A 19969-nucleotide genomic window follows, 5' to 3' on the forward strand; every position below is an offset into this window, starting at 1 on the left:
GGTCACAGTATCCATATGACACATTTTTCATAGTAATCTCAAAGTAGAGGTATTATTACTCTCGATGACCTTTGTGAAGATTAAAAAGAAAATCAAAAATCAAATATCCTCATTCTCACTGACCCGCTGACTGGAGTGGCTTAAAGGGAAGCCTGACAGTGCACGGCCCTGTGCTGTGGACTGCAGTGTGTGATGATTGGCCCTCAGCTTTCTAAAAGCTAGCAGCACAATGGAAACTGATCAGGAGGTGGTTGCCACCAAAAGATGGCCTTTCTCTCATTCCCTGTTCCCAAGATAAGAGCCTATGCCACCCTGCATGGAGTCCTGGGGACAGTGGACAGAAAGAGGAAGGAAAGACAGTTGTAGGCGCCGGCATTGACATCCAAGGGGATGCACCATAAGGCAGAACAAGGCTCTGGAAATAGGGACTTCTGTCACCTTCACACAGAAAATTCTGTATGTTTCAAACTTAGCAAAGGATTTCATTATTGAGCCAGATTTATACTTTAATGTGTGTGTGTGTGTGTGTACGTATATGTGTACTCTAATGCTTACATATATGTATATGTAAACACACACATATATAAGACACTTGCATGCATACAACAGTTTGCCTAAATTCAAGATCAGCATCATTCATCCCCTCCCTCAGCTCCACACCTCCCCAACCCTGTCACAGATTCTCTATATTTAATGGGTCCAAGTCAATGTGGTCTTTCTTCTCAAAAGCCTAAAACTGCAATAAGCCCGAGTAAGACTAGACAGGCTTATTCTTTTTTTTTTTTTTTTTTTTTTTTTTTCCGGAGCTGGGGACCGAACCCAGGGCCTTGCGCTTCCTAGGTAAGCGCTCTACCACTGAGCTAAGTCCCCAGTCCCGACAGGCTTATTCTGACCTCACAGCTTCTTCCATAAGAGAAGCTGTGTCTTCAGAGACACCAGAAAAATGCTTCCTTCACAGTCGTGACAAAAATCAAACACCGTATTTTCTCAGTCCCTGGCAAACACTTTATTCTCCTCATTAGAAGCCGTTGGAGGCCAAACCTGAAAGGGTCCTTCAGAAAACGATGTGCTCGCTTGACAGAGAAGTAAACAAAGTTGTGAGAGGAAATACCAGCTTCTGTTAACTGTGTCTCTCAGTGCTTTCCTTTGGTAACGCCCTCAAACTTGAATAAATTAGTTACAACGTCGATAGAAATAAAAAAAGTAATCTGTGAAGAAAATCCCAGCGAAAAAAGGGTCTGTCGAACAGTCGGCTAAATCCTGTGGGAACAGGAAAAGAGAAAGTTAATGTAAGGAGTATAGCGTTAGTGTTTCTAACGAGAGTTTAATTTCCTACTGAAAAGAAAAAGGGAGGGAAAAGCTTGCTTACTGGTGCAGCTACCCGGAAATGGTACGCGCTGTCGGAGAACGGGGCCACCGGGAGGCTCCAAATGTGCTGGTATCCCTAAGAGATGAAGGAGAGACGCCCAACTTACATCACGTGTTACGACTCAGTTGGGAGAAGGTCGGGCCAGGGCGGCACACCCTTGACAACTGTAGGATATAGGTTCTATGACAACAGCTTTTGATAGTGTCACTAGGACAGTCCACGGTCTCTTAAGGATGCAAGGCAGATGCTCAGCCAAGCGGGATGGCCAGGGTCAGCTAAGAAGGGGCACTGGCATTTGGTTCCAGGCATCCTTCCCTCAATAGGGAGCAGGGGCTGGTGCAGCACTGAACAACTTCTGCTGGAACCAGGACGTGACGTTAAGGAGCCAGAAAACATTACCTGTGTCATCTGAGCGTCTTCTCCATGGCTCTGGGTTCTTTCCCGTTGACTGTGGAAACATATATTCCCTAGCGTGAATTTGCACTGGAAGACTATCAAGGGCTCTGTTGTGCTTCAAGAGATGAGGAAAGAGGGTAAAGGCAGTTAGTAGAGTCTACTGGGCTACGTTTTGATAAGAAGATGAACTAACTGGTGGCACAAAGCTAATCCTCCCTGGGGCCATGGCATAGTCAGGAATGGGCACCATGACCAAAAGCAACTTGGGGAGGAAAGGATTTATTTGGCTTATGATTCTGCAGTGCTGTTCATCATTGACAGAAGTCAAGACAGGAACTCAAACAGGGCAGGAACCTGAAGACAGGAGCTGATGCAGAAGCCGTTAAGGGGGAGGGGTGCTTATTGGCTTGCTCCCCATGGCTTGCTCAGCTTATCTTCTTATAGATCCCAGGGATGGCACCACCCACAATGGGTTGGGCTCTTCCTCATCAATCACTAAACAAGAAAATGCCCTGTAGGCTTGCCTGTAGTCAGTTTTATGGAGGTATTTTCTCAGTTGAAATTCCCACCTCTCAGATAGCTACAGCTTGTGTTGAGGTGACATAAATCAAGCCAGCACATTGTAAAACAGGCATTTTGTCACTTAATCCTCAGGGCCAAGAGACTCGCTGGTACAGAAGGAGGCTGACCCTCCAATGACTAACGGGCCACAGGGTTCTAAGCCTGGAGTCACGCCTCTAGCCCCTGCATCAGAACATCTTGTGTCCACGTGTTGTTGTTGCTTTTGGATAAATCTCTTCTCTTTCCGCTGGCAGCTAAAGTTACATTTACCCGAAGCCCCTAAGACTCTAGATGCTGCAAAGCCCTGGTTTGGATTGATCGTGTTTGAAATGGCACGGCAGGCACACATTAGCAATGATCTGGAACGGAGGAGAGAGTACAGGTGGGGAGGAGCTAAGAGGGCGTAGTGCTTAAAATTGTCAAAGAACTACACTAAAAAAGAAAGGAAGGAAGGACAGAGGGAGGGAGAGAGGAAAGAAAGAAAGAGAGAGAGAGAGAGAGAGAGAGAGGAAGGAGGGAGGGAGGGAAGAAAGAAAGGAAGGAAGGAAGAAAGAAAGAAAGAAAGAAAGAAAGAAAGAAAGAAAGAAAGGAAGAAAGGAAGGAAGAAAGAGAGAAATCACCAACTTATAAAGTTATGAGGGCAGAAGACCTACAAGAAGGAGTGGCTAAGGGGTTGGGGATTTAGCTCAGTGGTAGAGCGCTTGCCTACCAAGCGCAAGGCCCTGGGTTCGGTCCCCAGCTCCGAAAAAAAGAAAAGAAAAAAAAAAGGAGTGGCTAAGATTCATCCTTTGTTTGTTTTGCACAAATGAAAAAAACCTGCATTCTCAGCTGAGCGCTTCCCTCGGCCTCAGGGAATCTTCTCAAAGACACCCAGTGGATCTGACACTGCAGATCGCACCAACCCCCGAGTCTGCTGTCTGTTCTCAGAAACACACATCCATGTGAGAGGACGACTTTCTAAATGAAGCACAGCAAGGGATCAACAACACTCAAAATAAGATAGGAATGATTATAACAATATATTGTTTAAAATGTAAAGGAATTGTTTGTTTCTAGAAACTTCCATTCAGTATCTTGGGGCCATAGTTGATCATGTCACCCACATGAAGCTGTGGATAAAAGTGGGGACTGTTACATGCGTTTGATTTAGTGGTCTAAGGTGATAAGACTCTTTTATTTTTTATTTTTTATTTTTTTTGGTTCTTTTTTTTCGGAGCTGGGGACCGAACCCAGGGCCTTGCGCTTCCTAGGCAAGCGCTCTGCCACTGAGCTAAATCCCCAACCCCAGGTGATAAGACTCTTATCGGGTGTTATAATTTATAATTGTGTTTCCTTCCACTGAGAGCTGGGAATGAGAAAGGAAGCGCTGTTCCACGGTACCTAGGGGCGCCGGCGGACGGCACGCCTGTGCTGTTACCCTAGTACACTTAACGGTCACTTGATGGACTGTGGGTTCTAGGTCGTGAAACTGCAGCTGACTTTCCACAGCATGCAGTAGGGTCAAGTGTGGCTACCTCTGCGATGAGCAAATAAGAAGGAAGGATCTGACGCCCAGGGGAGACAGAAGAGACAGAGGTGACAGTGGCGACGATGGAAGAGAGGAGCAGAACCTGGGGAGCCAGGGAAGGTGGAGAGACTAGGAGAAAGGAAAAAGAGAGAAGCCGCAGGAGCAGGGGGTAAGACTGCACTGGAGAAAAGGAATAAAGCCCTTCCTTAAGAGAAGCCTCTTGCACAGGTTTGAGTGAAGTGGATTGGAAGTTATAATTAAAGCATGGGATGACAAGACAGATATGTCAGTACACACCTAGAATCCTGGCACTCAGGGAGTAGACGCTGGAGGACTGAGTGCCAGGCCAGACTGAGCTACACTGTCTGAAAATGCCCACGCCCTGGACATGAGGCTCAGTGGTACAGCCCTTGCCTAACATGCTTGGGTTTGGTCACACCACACACACACATGCACATGCGTGCGCACACACACACACACACACATACACACACACATACACACACACACATACACACACACACACACGCACACACGCACACACACATACACACACACGGATTCTGAGCTACAGAATGATTAAATTATAATATCTGTGAGTTTTAGAGGGATCATAGCTATTAAGCAGGCTATTCTTCATTGACCCCAACTGCAGGTCAGGAAGGGGCACTGTCTTTACACACATCCTCTTACAAGATAGGCAAGAGGATGGCCGGGAGCTACACATGAAGCACACTTCCACCACTTACTAGCACGTTGTTTACGTGTGATATGTATTCACACATGTGCATCGGCCAGAGGTCAATGCTGGGTGTATTCTTCTATCGCTTTCCACCTTAGTTTTTGAGACAGGAGACCTCAGGCTCACCCAAGGCTAGACCAGCCAGCCAGTGAGCTCAGGAGTCCTCCTGTCTCTGACTTCGCAGTGCTGGGCTTACAGACAAGCACTGCTGCACCTAGCATTTTACGTGGGTGCTGGGGATTGAACCTGAGTCCTCATGCTTGCGTGCAAGCACTCTACCGACTGAGCCATCTCGTCAGCTCCAGAACACGTGTATGACCTGAGCGCCCTAGCCTCCCTCTGGCCAAGCACGAGCTAAGAAGGAACTCATCCTGAGAGGGTAGGATTGTATGTCCCAGCACTAATGTGCGCACTAGTTTACAGGTAGTCAGTGATCAGCTGATGGCAGTTACTAATTTTGTCATTGCTAACAATTTCTCGTCACGGCTCTATGTCCCACTGCATTATGTGATATTATAGGTGGAGAAACAGTAGCCCAGAGATGGTGACTGTCTCTCGCGTGATCCTGAAATGAGGAAGTAACAGACAGAATTTGAATTCTGGTCTGCCCAGCTTAAAACTCGGGCTCATTTCTTTTCTGCCCTTAAGCAAAAGAAAAACACCTACATTTGTATTCCCACCGGGATGTCACCAAGATGTTCGGCTCCTACCCAGGGGCCACGTTAATACTGATGCTCCTACCTCAGTTTAAAGGAGGCTGTCAGGGAGCACTGCAACCTGTGAACTTCCTACAAGGCAGGAGTGCGGCTCCCAGCCCTCCCAGCCCCTGAAGGAGCCTGGATGATCTCATCTCTTTACCCTCTATCACTTCACATGGACTGACAGCACTTTATCTCCTAACTGGCTCAACAATGACGGCATTCAGACTTACTGTTGGGAGAAGGAGAAAGGGCCATTGTTTCTTACAGCCACATACTTACTTGATTTCCAGAGAGAATTTGACATTGGTGGGTGTGTTCTTATTAACAGGAATGTTATAATTATAATGGCCAGGCCTAATTTTAGAAGAAAATAAAATCACAAGTCAAAATATGCTCCAAAAGTTTCGAAAAGGATTTTTGACATATACCACGTAGGACCATAAACTGCAAAATAACATCATAAATTTAGGAAGTTGAGTTTAATCCCCTGTGTCTATGGTTTTTCAGAGACAAACTCATCCACTGTCAGAGTGAACTTGGCTTGTGCTTTAATATAAAATATGGAAAGTCAAATCACAAACCAAATATACAGAATCAAATGCACAGGAAATGACTTTGGTCACAGAGAGACAAATTTCAGGAGAAAAATGAAGTAAACGTAAAATCCACTTGGAAAGGCAACATGAGATAACACAGCATAAACCACTCTCCCTTTAAAGACTTTTAGCAGGAAATGTGTATATTTAGAACCAAAATCAGTTATAATTATGATGGCCCTGATTACCGTTCAGGGATGGAGGAAATTGTAAGGTAGACTTGCTTATCCCTAGGTACACCTACCAAATGAGAGATGCTTGGAGGCAAGGAGGTGTCCCACTGATTGCTGCTGTAATGAAACCCTCAGCGAATGACATCTGTGCAGTTAATCAAGCGCTCCCTCTGATTGGTCTTCCCATGGATGGCATGGGGAAACAACACGAACCAGATAAGGGGGAGGTGGGAGAACCAGCCATTCCAGAGTCTCTCTAAATGATACTAAACTGATTGTCAAAATGTGAAAGGAAGGATACAGGGAGCTGGGAAAATCCAGCATTTACAATATTTAAGAATATCAAAACATCCCACTGTGAACCTTGGATGTGCACAATTTTTATTTATCATTATATTTTTTAAAAAACTAAAATTAAATGAGTTATATACCAAGATACATTTTTTATAAAAAAGCACAATACATTGTGCACCAGGAGTGTATTTAATTTTCGCTTGTCAATTAAATGTAAAAAAAACTGAAGAAAAACTTTACATTATTGCCCCCACACACACACACACACACACACTGATCAGAGCCTATAGCTCAACTGGGAAGCTTACACACATGCAATTCCTTTCCTGTTGTGTGCCTTCCAGTACCTGCTTCTTCTCAGCGATGGATACTAGCCTTTCTTTCAGGGAGAAATGAATCTGTGAGGATCAACATTTTGCTTGAGTCTAGAATTTGGACCTGAGTCATGTGACTCATCTTCCTGATGTCATTCTGTCACAGTAACTAGCTAACATCTGTCTGGGATGCTCACTAAAGCATGTGTGGTCTACAGAAAACCCGTTAGCTCACACAAACTGCAAAACAGAGATAAATAAAACTGACTTCTTAGTGCCAATGCGAGAGTTCAGGGATCATAAAGAAGGCGTCAGAAGTCACTTCTAAATACACGCTCTTTTTATAATGCAGGAACATCAACTTGAAGCCTAGTCTATTGGGTTGAAAAAGAGAACTGTGCCTGAAAAACCCACAGGTCGCATGTGTGACTCCAACTGAAAGGAATGCCTTGCTTGCCTCTAGGTACCCAACAGGTACATATGAAATTAAGAAACACTCCTCATGTTGAATGTCTACAGTTTTCATTTATGTTTGCTGCAGCCACGGTGTTCTCTGTGTCTAATACATCACTGCCCCGAGTGTGTGTGTGTGTGGGAGGGGGGTGTCACACACTGGGGATAGATGTTATATCTGGGCAATTGTTTGTCTCCTAGAATCAAAGCTGAGCTGGATTTCCACAGCAGTTAAAATAACACCCTGTGTTGTTATACAAACGTCAACTCACTCCAGTCTATCTGGTGTTCAACATCAACTAGCCCCTCCAAGCATTGCTGTGTGACCCCGAGGGTACTCTCTGTTCCCCAGGATTTGGCTTTAGAGGTAGCCATTAAACGAGAAGATAGGAGATCAGGATCATGGGGTTTGCAGTTTATTGGCACGTGCTAACACCCACCATTTGTGATTCCCTCATCTTCCATGTACCCAATGTGCTTTTAGTAAAGGAACGGTGTAAACACACATGGATTTCAACATGAAGCTGTGGTTTTCATTCCAGTCTCAAAAGTACAATGCTGACTGACTCCCAGACGCAGTCGGAGCATCGTGGGAGGCTTACCCACCCGCAGTGGAGCATTCTGCTGCAATACCGACGGTCTATCGTTTGCTGGATTTCGATGATCTGAATGGAAGCGATGGTTGTGTCGATCCCTGGATTAAGGAGAAAAGAATAGCAACTAGATTAATAGAGAAAAGAAAATAAACTCTCATGCAGGGGAAAATGCTGTGTCCCTGCTCAGTCCCAAACTACAGAATGGAAACCAAGAAAGTCCCAGACAAGTCAGAAAAGGAGGGAAAAATCTGGGCAAGGCTTTTGTGCTTGTTTGGGGGGTGAGCCATTGTAAGACATTTTAAGAGATTGTTAATACAAATCCTGGCTCCTAGAAAGAGTGGCCTCACATCCAAAAGAATTTCTGGACTACAGAAGTCCTGCTAAATTGGAATTTCCTAGAGATAGGGCATGCGAACTAAAAATACAGTCAGAACAAAAGAGGAAGGCAGGAACTTCAAAGACCTTATTAAAATCCTGGAGCTTAACCACAGGTTATCTGGCTGCAGGTGACCAATCCAAATGCTTCATTAATGTTCAAGCTGACAAGGATTATAAAACATGGCCACCCAGGTACCCACAGTGCGTGTGTGTGTGTGTGTGTGTGTGTGTATGTGTGTGTATGTGTGTATGTGTGTATATCTATATGTGCATGTGTGTATGCATGTGTATGTGTGTATCTGTATTTGTATGTATATAAGTGTGTGTGTATGTATGTGTGTGTATGTATATCTATGTGTGCATGTGTGTATGCATGTGTATGTGTGTATATCTGTATTTGTATGTATATAAGTGTCTGTATGTATGTCTGTGTGTATCTATGTGTGTCTGTGTGTGTGTCTGTGTGTGTGTCTGTGTGTATTTGTATGTGTTTGTATGTGTGCGTCTATGTGTGTATATGTTTGTGCATATGTATGTATACGTGTATGTCTGTGTGTGTCCAACTTTGTGTTTATATGTTTGTGTATCTGTGTGTGTCTATATATGTCTATATGTGTATTTGTGTGTGTGTGTGTGTGTGTGTGTGCGCACGCGCCTGTATGTGTCTGTATGTGTGTCTGTGTATGTCTGTGTATGTCCATGTAGGTGTTTGTATGTGTCTGTATGTGTGTCTGTGTATGAGTCTGTATGTTTTTATGTTGTATATCTGTGTGTGTCTGTGTGTCTGACTGTGTGTCTATATGTATCTGTGTATGTTCCTGTGTGTCTGTGAGTGTGCCTCTATGTGTGTGTGTGTGTCTGTGTGTGTGTGCTTGTGTATCTGTGTGTATGTGTCTGTCTGCCTTCCTGTGTGCTGGTGATGGGTGGCAGGTGGGGTGGCAGGTAGTGTGGCTGTCACGTTGTTCCTGTTTCTCACCCCACTAATGTTCCTAAGGCTGTGGTGCTGCCTAGTCCCAGAGGGCAAAAGAGCGTCACTTAAATGTCAACTTACAGTCACTCTCCCAGTCTGGGCTGATAAGTGCATTTCTTGTCAGGAACGATTTGCTTTTGTTTTCTGAAGAGTAAAGACATCTGTCAGTCAGGATGATAGAAAGCTGACTGAGATGAGAGTTGAACACATCCCCACCCTTTCCCTCTCCCACTGTAACACCCACACCTATCCCATTTCTTCTCTATCTAGTTTATTCTTGCCCTCACCCAAGGGGTCGTCTGTTACGGGAAAGTCACACCCACCCCAACACATGTCGAAATCCCAACACTGTCCTCCTCAGAATGCCTCTCTATGTGGAGATATGGCCACTAAAGAGGGGATCAAGAGGCTCCAAGGCAGTTTAGATGGGTTCTAGTTCAATCTGACAGCTGTCCTTTTCAGAGCAGAGACTGCAGGGAGACACACACAGGCACAAAGAAAATATCATTGTGGGCCTAACAAGAAGGGGGCCTTCTGCAGGCAAAGGGAAGACCTCTAAAGAAACCAGATTTGTTGACACCAAGATCTTGGACCTCTAGTCTCCAGAACTGTCAACCCCCCCCCCCCAAATATCTGTTGTTTATACCATGGTGTTGTGACATGGCAGCCTGAGGAAATCACACGTCATCCCAGAAGTCCTCAGAGCTCACAGATAAGCCCCCTCCCTCCCTCGCACCCCTGGTGCTGAAGCATGCACTCCAGTCAGTGACACACATCAGCCCCCATGCACAAGGCACAGTGCCTCTGGGTTACCCTTAACTTTGAATATGTCTTTATTCCTATTATCTTCTGGGCCCTCCCGGGACAACTTGGATCGAATTAGGGAAGCATTGTTCTCTGATTAATGAGAAGCTAATGGTAGTTATATTTCTCATCTAGATCTGGAATCAAAAATGTTGCTAACCAAAGCTGTTAGACCTATATCCCTCAGGGTCACCCTTGGCATGGTTTATGCAATATTTGAACAATGGAAACATGTCACTAGAGGGTGTGGGTGTGGGGATACATCTGGTGACAGAAGACTCGTAACTCCGGGGACAGGCCATTCCTCTGCTGGGCAGGCTGAAGGGTCCCTTTCAGTGAGTTGTCATCTCTCTTCCCGTTCATGTATTTTGATGCCAGTTCTACTTGGGTGAGAACAAGCCCCAAAGGCAACAGCTGTGCCCAGCCCAAGCCTGGTTCCTACGTGGTTGCTGAGGGTCAGATTTCTTCATCTGTGAAGATGAAAATCATTACAAACTGACACTCAGAATCCAGGAACGAGGATGAAGCAACCACGTGTATGTTGCAGTCTGATTTCTGACCTATCCTGGAAACTCAGAGGACAGTAAAAAGGAGTAATCCATTGAGAATTCGGTCCAGGTATCACTGGGCCATGGAGTCAAGGGTGCATGGTTCCCATTGGCTTTCTCTTTCTTGGCCATTCCATGGCCCCTCTCCTATATAATAGATCCTATTAAATTAAATAGCATGGCTCAAAGGGCATAGAGTGAGTAGAAATGAAGGAAAGTAAGTAGAAACAAACTATACAGTGACACGTTGAATATTAACCTTCATCCAAACAGCATTGGAGGTGCCTGAAGATGAACAGGACTGTACAATGGACTAGGAGCTCCTTCCTGGTAATTAAATAACATGGACATTTCTATATCCATAGACAGATAGATAGATAGATAGATAGATAGATAGATAGATAGATAATATATACATATATATATACATATCAATCATAAGTCCAATATGCGATATATATATATATATATATACATATATATTTGCAGTGAATGGCAATAATGATAACTGTACCAACTATTCCTTGGTTATTTTCTATTAGATGATGTTCTGAGCACCTAATGTCAGCCCAGTAGGATGGCTGTCCCTTCTTGATAGATGAATACAGGGGATAAGGAACAGAGAATCGGGGATACGGCAGACATAGGACAAAGAATAGTACAAGGTCTTGAAGTCCGGACCGTCCAATTGCCTGCACACCATTCTGCCATCCTATTACTACATAAAACAAGGTCACTGGAGAAAAACAAGTGAGTCTAAACTGTAAAGGTAGGGGGACCCACCAGCTGAAGACAGGACTCAGATCACTGGGGTAGGGACAGAGCCAAGACAATAACTCTGCCTGCAATAGAAAAATGGTGCTTCCGGGACTGGGGATTTAGCTCAGTGGTAGAGCGCTTACCTAGGAAGCGCAAGGCCCTGGGTTCGGTCCCCAGCTCCGAAAAAAAGAACCAAAAAAAAAAAAAAAAAAAAAAAAGAAGAAAGAAAAAAAAAAGAAAATGGCGCTTCCAAACCACAGAGGCAAATGTTTGGGTGTCAGGGCTGTATACAAAACAGATTTTAATTTTTATTATTTTTTTTTAGATTCCTTATGTGTATGAGGTTTTGCCTGCACATCTGATTGTATACCATGTGCATGTCCGTGTCTGAAGAGGTCAGAAGAGGACATTGGATCACCTGGAATTGGAGTTCCAGATGGCTGAGGGTCAACATCTGGATGCTGGGAACTGAACCTGGGTCCTCAGGAAGCACAACAAGTGTTCTTAACATCTGTGCCATTCTCCAGCCCTACACAAATCTTTTAAAAATTAGATGCTGGGAGCAATCACTTAGTGTGACAGATAACCTTGGCTGTCAACTCAGTTCCATTGAGAAATGAATCAGCCACAGTGTCTTAAACTGTGACCTCATGGGATCCCATAAGTGAGTGTGACGGTTGTAAAGATGCCTGGCAATAATAAAAGATCTCTGAGTGAACAACAACCAAGAATCAACTGAAAATCACATGCTTACTGGGTTCTGGGTGTTTTAGGCTCACTTGATGGCACTCTGCCATGCTCCCCCACCGCAGCCTTGGTTCTGAATATCCCATGATGCTTTGTTGCTACCCAAAGCCATCTCACATGGCCATGGCCCCCTCAGCTCACACTCAAGACTACAGTCCTGTTTTCACTCAACTACAAAGCTTTCTGTTCTTATAGACACGTATCATTCCATAACAGGAAGTCAAGACTTTCAATGGGTCCCTACCGCCGTTTCTTGGCATGAAGATATCTAGTTAGTATACCTTTTGGGTGGACTGTGTTAGAATGTTAGATTTTAAAGACTGTTATTTGGGTTGCTGGCTTAAGTTTCATAAAGTCATTAAATGAATCCTGGAATAGGGATTAGGGAAGATTTTCTGAGAGTTTCTAAAATGTCCCTAAACACAGGTTTGCACTTATGTACCAAGTGTCTGTCTATGCAGACATTGTCAGCCCCAGGGATGAGGAAATCAAAAAGGTTCATCACTTCCCAAAAAATAATGGAGGTGCAGTACAATAATAACGGGTCCTCCAGTACAAGATTTAATTATTCTTTTTTAAATATCTTTTTTTATATTTTTATGTGCATGTGCCTGAGAGTACATCCTGTGTGTGAATGGCTAAAGGAGGGTGACAAATCTCCCAGAACTGGATTTAAGGTGCTTGTGAGCCACCTGTTTAAAAAATAAATGTAGGATTTGTTATCAGTATAATATCAACATCAAAGAATTATTTTGAACGGATTCTTTTAAACACACATTTATCAGGAAATGTGTTAGTTTTGTGCTTATTTAATATGCTTATATACCTAGGGTCACTTGAAATTTCTCAGACAAGAAGGACCCTGAGTAGAAAAGAAGCCATAGCCTAGGTGATGGGGATAGTACACTTGCAGGTGATTTCAAAGATGGCCCTGCTAGGGAAAGCCCCACCCTGAATGTAGATCGTACTGTTCAATAGACTGGGGACTGGGATGGAGAAAGGCAGGAGAGAGCATTCTACAGCAAACCCACTCTTTATCTCCATTTCCTCGCTGCTAAGAGGTGAACAGGCTCTCCTCAAGAGAAAATTATGACCAAGGCAGCTCATAGAAGGACGGGTTGTTTATTCGGTCTGACAGACCCAGAGGGGTAACTAACCACCTTGCAGGGGGAGTGATGGCAGGCAAGCATGGCTAGAACAGCAATCTGAGAGCTCACATCCTAAACCACCAGCACAAAGCAGACAGAGTGCGCCCAAAGTAGCTGTCTTTGAGCTCCCCAGGCCCGCCTCCAATGATGTGCATCCTCCAACAGAACCACACCCAACCTTCTTCAACAGGGACCAGACTCGCTAAGCCTCCCCAAGGCACCAACTGGGGACAAAGCATTCAAATGTCTAAGACCTGGAGAATGCATTTAAACCACTACAGAGAGTTGGTTTTTGTTGTTCAGATTTATGTCCACATTCAAGTTTCTACATTCAGCCTCAGGATAGGAAGCAGAGGTAGCTGGGTATAAAACCTGGAGAAAATCTTTCTTGACATCTCTCTCTTCTTCTGCTCATCCTACACCAGGTGGAAGGGCTTGCCCACACACTGCTAGCCCGACTGCGAACACCTTCAAAATGAACTTGTCTGTGTTTGTGGTTCCGTGGACGGGCCGTGCTGTCTTCCTGTGATACTCTGCAAATATTTGCAGAAGAATAGAAGGGAAAGTGGAAGGAAATGAAAAAGGAAAGCCAGTTTTTTAATCCATAAGTATTTCCCAGTTACTCAGAGGGAAAATTCCCAGGCTAGGACTTGAAGGATGCAGAGAACAGATTTGAGAGGCTGTGCTTCTTCCCCCTCTCGGCACACAGGAGTGAGGAGGCTGTACCCAAGTGTCTGAGCACACAGCCCAAAATGATGCACTCCATTATTGGCTCTTGAGATATGAGGAATTTCTAGAAAACTGAATATTCATTTTCTTTTGTACATAAATACATATGCTTTCCCCAGGGCTTCCAGATTTCTTAGACTCGAGCTGTTCCAAGAATAACTTTGAGGTGCTCATCTGCTACTAATAGTTCCACTTAAGAGTGCTTCCTCAGAAGGCTGCAGGCTTACAGGCAAACGAGGCCTAAAGAGAAGTAGAAACTGGAACTTCTCTGTGCTGCCTGCTTGTCCCCTGCCTTGTGCCCTGCTTCCTTGCTGAGCTTGCAAGGGAAGGAGCTCACTGTAGATTCTGGCAAGAACATGACAGACTCAATTCCATTCCACAGAACTGTGTTTATGAGTTCTTGAAGAAAGAGAACCCTATAAATAAGACGATTGCCTCGTGCGATATTGTTCTTACCCACGTGTGCACACTGCTGATCTTCCTAACTGTAGGGATTCTGGGTATGTGCTACCATGCCCTGATAAAGCATTTTTAAGGCAGTAATTTAAAAGGGAGGGTGGAGCTCAGCAGTTTAGAGCTTGTACTGCTCTTGTAGAGGATCCAAGTGTGGTTCACAGCATCCATGTCAGGCAGCCCACAGCCACCTGTAACTCCAGCCCAATGGAGGGATCCAGTGCCCTCTTCTGGCTGCCATGAGCATTTGGACTTATGTATACAAACACAGAGCAGACACAGAGCAGACACAGACACAGACACAGACACAGACACAGACACAGACACAGACACAGACACAGACACAGACACAGACACAGACCAGACACAGACACAGACTCAGATCAGACACAGACACAGATACAGACACAAAGACAGACCAGACACAGACACAGACACAGACACGGATACAGATCAGACACACACACACACACACACACACACACACACACACACACACACACACTAAAGTAAGTGTTTTTTTGAAGGTGAGGTTGATTCTGTGGGTAAAGTTGTTTGCCACATAAGCCTGATGACCTGAATGGTTATCCCCAGAGCCCATAAAAGGAGAAAAGAGAAACCTGACTCTATAGTATTGTCTTCTTATCTCAACACGCATCCATGACATCGTATGTGTGCACTCACACATCATGCACACGCATACACTCTCACATGATAATAGTAAAGTTAAAAAGATTTAGGCAAAGTTGAGAAGGGATAACCTTACAGGTTGAAATCCTGAAAATACTTTTTTTAATTTTTTCAAAGGCAGAAAATAAATTTTAAATTCTCTACAAAGTGGCCCCAACTTGTCCCTTCTATGGAGCAAGACAAGGCTCTTCAGTTCTGAAAGGCTGACTTTTAGAAACCCATAAAACTTGTTGTGTCAAACACACAAAGTCCTCACTCAGTAAATACCTTCCAGCAACTTTCACAACAAGCTTGCAGTTCAGAGCAAGCGATTTTCATTAAAAAGCTCAGGGTCCAGTTCACAACTGGTAGAGGAGACCCCCCAACAAGAGTGGAGAGATTTCAGCTATCAAAAACAATGACTTTATGAAATTCGTAGGCAAATGGTTGGAACTGGAAAATATCATCCTGAGTGAGGTAACCCAATCACAGAAAAACACACATGGTATGCACTCATTGATAAGTGGCTATTAGCCCAAATGCTTGAATTACCCTAGATGCCTAGAACAAATGAAACTCAAGACGGATGATCAAAATGTGAATGCTTCACTCCTTCTTTAAAAGGGGAACAAGAATACCCTTGGCAGGGAATAGAGAGGCGAAGATTAAAACAAGACACAGAAGGAACACCCATTCAGAGCCTGCCCCACATGTGGCCCATACATATACAGCCATCCAATTAGACAAGATGGATGAAGCAAAGAAGTGCAGGCCGACAGGAGCCGGATGTAGATCGTTCCTGAGAGACACAGCCAGAATACAGCAAACACAGAGGCGAATGCCAGCAGCAAACCGCTGAACTGAGAATAGGACCCCCGTTGAAGGAATCAGAGAAAGAACTAGAAGAGCTTGAAGGGGCTCGAGACCCCATAATGTACAACAATGCCAAGCAACCAGAGCTTCCAGGGACTAAGCCACTACCTAAAGACTATACATGGACTGACCCTGGACTCTAACCTCATAGGTAGCAATGAATATCCTAGTAAGAGCACCAGTGGAAGGGGAAGCCCTGGGTCCTGCTAAGACTGAACCCCCAGTGAACTAGACTGTTGGGGGAGGGCGGCAATGGGGGGAGGATGGGGAGGGGAGCACCCATAAAGAAGGGGAGGGGAGAGGGGGATGTTTGCCAGGAAACCGGGAAAGGGAATAACACTGGAAATGTATACAAGAAATACTCAAGTTAATAATAATAAAAAAAATTAAAAAAATTTTTCAAAAAAAAAAGAGTGGAGAGATTTAAACTGATATCCAACTGAAGCAAACTGCCATGGCGAAAGGTAGGTAATATATGAATGTGAAACCGCGCTGAAGGTGAACTCTAGCACAGTGTCTGGGATACCTTCCTCACCCTGTAATTGACACAGGCCTATACCAAGAGGTCGATAAACCCTGCCCATCATGGTTGAGGTTTTTAGCCCAGGGGCCCATTTTCTTTGGGATATTTATTCTCTTAAAAGTTCTTACATTAAAGACAAAGAGAGCATGGATTCCAAATGTTATTTTGCCTCTGTCTGTCTGTCTGTCTGTCTGTCTCTCTCTGTCTCTCTCTGTCTCTCTCTCTGTCTCTCTCTCTGTCTCTCTCTCTGTGTCTCTCTCTGTGTCTCTCTGTGTCTCTCTCTGTCTGTCTCTCTCTCTCTCTCTCTCTCTCTCTCTCTCTCTCTCTCTCTCTCTCTCTCTCTCACCAGCTTGTTACAATCTGTAGAACTTCAGAGATGTTTTCGATATGGACCCTTTGTTTTCCCATATTTAAAACTCTCCTAGTTACTTAAATCTCTATGGGTTCCAAAATACTTTGCACTTCCTGATCTATTTTTCTCAAACGGTTTGTTAAGGAGTAGGGAAACAGGAGGGGGGCAGGTGGATGACTTTTCTGAAAGACACTTTACAAAGACTTAAGCAATCAACTTAGACCTAAAAGAAAAATTATGACTTGAGTTCAGTGTGTCATAACTCTGCAGATTTTCCTTCACTTCCTTTACTGTAGTCTGACTCCTCAGGGGGGAGTCTCACGAGTGTCTTTGGGGGCTGAGTAAATTGCCAGATATTACTCTGCACCCCACTGACAGTCCTCCTATTCTTTTAGATTCCTGGAATTTTTAAAAATTTTTTATTTCTAAATTTTTAAGTGTTCTTCATGTCTCAGAAACATCTGGTTGCAAAGAATAGTTACCCAACCTGCTTTTCTTTCGTGTTAGGACCCCTGGGGCTGTACATCACCGTAGAACAGAGGTTCTCAACCTTCCTAATGCTGTGACCCTTTAATACAGTTCCTCATGCCCCCAACCATAAAACTATTTTCATTGTTACTTCATAACTGTAATTTTGCTACTGGTATGAATCATAATGTAAATATCTGTGTTTTCTGATGTCGGTCTTAGGTGACCCCTGTGAAAGGGTTTGGGGTTGCTACCCACTGGTTTGAGAACCACTGTTCTAGATTGGGGTGGGGGATACAACAGCAAGAAAGGAGCAGCCCTTCTCCATCCTGGGACAGTCTGCATCAGGGAACATCCTGCTGGCTATAAGTAGGCTTGAGGAGGATGGGAGAGGCTTTTTAGATGCCCTGAGTGGTTACTGTCTGCATCTTTCAGAGGTGGGTTCATGAGTGTGTGAACACCCCATGTCCAAACAAATGAAAGCAGGATGTCAGACTGGGAGGAGTCACGGTCATAAAAATGAGGGCCCAGATTCCAATTCTAACTTGACCAGTGATTCGGTTAGCAAATGGGGCTCTTCTGATGTAAAACTCTGAGAACTTGCATGAACAGGTCTAGAGTACTGTCCATGGACTTGGGAGGAAGTCTCTTCCCATGGGTATCTAATATTTTTTTTAATAATTGGATTAATTTAGAAAAATATCATTTAGAAGTTCAACTGGATTTACGGTGACATTTGTTCTTTACAAATTTCATAATAAATTCATTATGAAAGTATGTTAATTGGATTCCTAAGATCAAAAAGGCAAGATGTCACTAGTGTGGCTGCTCTCTGACAATCTATGACATGTCCAGGTACTTGGTGGCAGATCTTTCTCTAGTTCCCTCAGATAGGGAAATACAGGATGAGCAGACACTCACTGAGATGGAGATTCAGCCAGTTGACTCAGAGCTGATCTTCCTAATGTTCTCTTATACAGAGAACTGGTTCTTACTGACCCAACAAAGCCCCGAGAATGAAGAACGGAGCTCTGACTCCCCCTCCCTTTAGAACTCATAGTTATTGATACATCTTGTATAGGTGGGATGGCCCCTTCTGGAGAGACCTGTCAAAGAAGGCCATCAAGTGTCCCCAGTGAGGACAGTCAAAGTCAGAAAATGCTTGGCCAACCACAAACTTCCACATCCGTTTGCAAGATATAAAGGTTTTAGGGATTCTGTGGTACTAATAGCTTTCCTTTGTTTCTTTCTTTCTCTTTCTTTCTTTCTTTCCTTCTTTCTTTCTTTCCTTCCTTCCTTCTTTCTTTCTTTCTTTTTTCTTTCTTCCTTCCTTCTTTCCTCCCTCCCTCCCTTCCTTCCTTCCTTCCTTTTTTTCTTCCTTTCTTTTTTCCTCTTTAAGATTTATTTCTACTTAAGTGCACGTTTGTGCCTGCATGACTTTATGTACACCACATGCCAGAGGCTACCAAGGCTGGAGAACCTCAGACGCCCTGAGATTTGAGTCACAGTGGTCGTGAGCCACCTGACGTGGGCACTTGAGTTTAAACTCAGGTCTTCTTTGAGAGCAGACTCAACACTGTTCACTGCTGAGCCGTCTCTCTGGCCTCAGTGCTGGGATCTGCTGAGATGGATGGGTTAGTGGATGTAAAACACTCCCTGGACCAGTGTGATAACCTGAATTTGGTTCTCCAGCACACATCCAGGGCTGGAGAACATGGCTGTAATTCCAGCACTCATACAGTGATGTGGGAGATGGTGACAAGAGAGTCCCCAGAAGCTTACAGACCTCGTGGCCTGGCACACATGGCAGCAATCAGCAAGAGACCCCACCCCAAGGTGGAGATCAAGAACTGACACCCCAGGTTGCTGTCTTCTGCCATGTGGACCATGGTATTCATGTCCCCACACTCAGACACACAAATACGAACACACAGACACAGACACACCCACCGATAAATAGAAAACACTCTATTGAGAGCAAAATGGCGGAAACATTCTTCAGATTGAAGCTTCATTTTCACTCTGGAATGCTACAACCATCCCCAAATCCAATCCAACATTGTTTTTATGAAGGGGAAAAAAAACCCTACAAGTCTCTTAGAGATGGTGGGGAACACTTAGACAACTATCTGTCTGCAGGCAGGAGGACCAGGTTCAGATCTCCAGCACGCATGTAAAAAGCCAAGCACAGCAGCATGCCCCGGTACTGGGGTAGGGTAGAGTCAGGTAGAATGTGTGCAGAAGTGTACAAAGGCAGAGTCCCAGAGCTTGCCTGTCAACCAATCTAGCCGGTCAGTGAGCTCTTCATTCAGTGAGAGACTCCACGTGACCACACAGAACCATGCACATTCGGGTGCATTTATGCATATACCACACACACAAAACCAAATAAAACCAATAGTGCTGTACTCCTATATCCAAGGGGAAAAAGCTTCTGAAAATGGAATGCCAAGCTGGTGGTTGTCACTGACTCAAAGTTACTGTCAAGTTAGGGTTTCCAAAGTTCCTTCCTTCCTTCCTTCCTTCCTTCCTTCCTTCCTTCCTTTTTCCCCCTCCTTTCTTCCTTTTTTTTTTACATTTCTCATATTTTTCTCAAATTAGTTTAGACAGAAAGTCCAGACAACACTACACCAAGTTCTAAATGAGACGCACACACACACACACACACACACACACACACACACACACACACACACACACATCACATCACATCAGAAGTGCAAAAATACCGAACAAACAAACAAAACAAAAACCTAACCCATGTGCACATGATTACCTCATCATCTTTGTTGGTGGACAAATGAAAATGTTCTGATTACAAATAATTAGCTAACATTTTCTCCCTG

General features: G+C 44.3%; 1 protein-coding gene across 2 annotated transcripts in view; it reads right to left on the minus strand.

Moving 5' to 3' along the window:
- Positions 1-982: 982 nt before the first annotated feature.
- The window catches only part of Myrfl (myelin regulatory factor-like), a 116668-nt gene continuing 97681 nt past the window's right edge, over positions 983-19969 (minus strand). For both annotated transcript variants that reach the window (XM_063264422.1, XM_063264421.1), the window contains exons 20-25: positions 9132-9194; positions 7713-7800; positions 5556-5630; positions 1769-1880; positions 1370-1444; positions 983-1260 (exon numbers count right to left, since the gene is read on the minus strand). In XM_063264422.1, coding sequence (XP_063120492.1) covers positions 1174-1260; positions 1370-1444; positions 1769-1880; positions 5556-5630; positions 7713-7800; positions 9132-9194 — 500 coding nt within the window. In that variant the 3' untranslated portion in view covers positions 983-1173. The remainder of the gene's footprint in view (positions 1261-1369; positions 1445-1768; positions 1881-5555; positions 5631-7712; positions 7801-9131; positions 9195-19969) is intronic.

This window comes from Rattus norvegicus, chromosome 7, assembly GCF_036323735.1.
Source record: "Rattus norvegicus strain BN/NHsdMcwi chromosome 7, GRCr8, whole genome shotgun sequence".
Taxonomy (NCBI): Eukaryota; Metazoa; Chordata; class Mammalia; order Rodentia; family Muridae; genus Rattus; species Rattus norvegicus.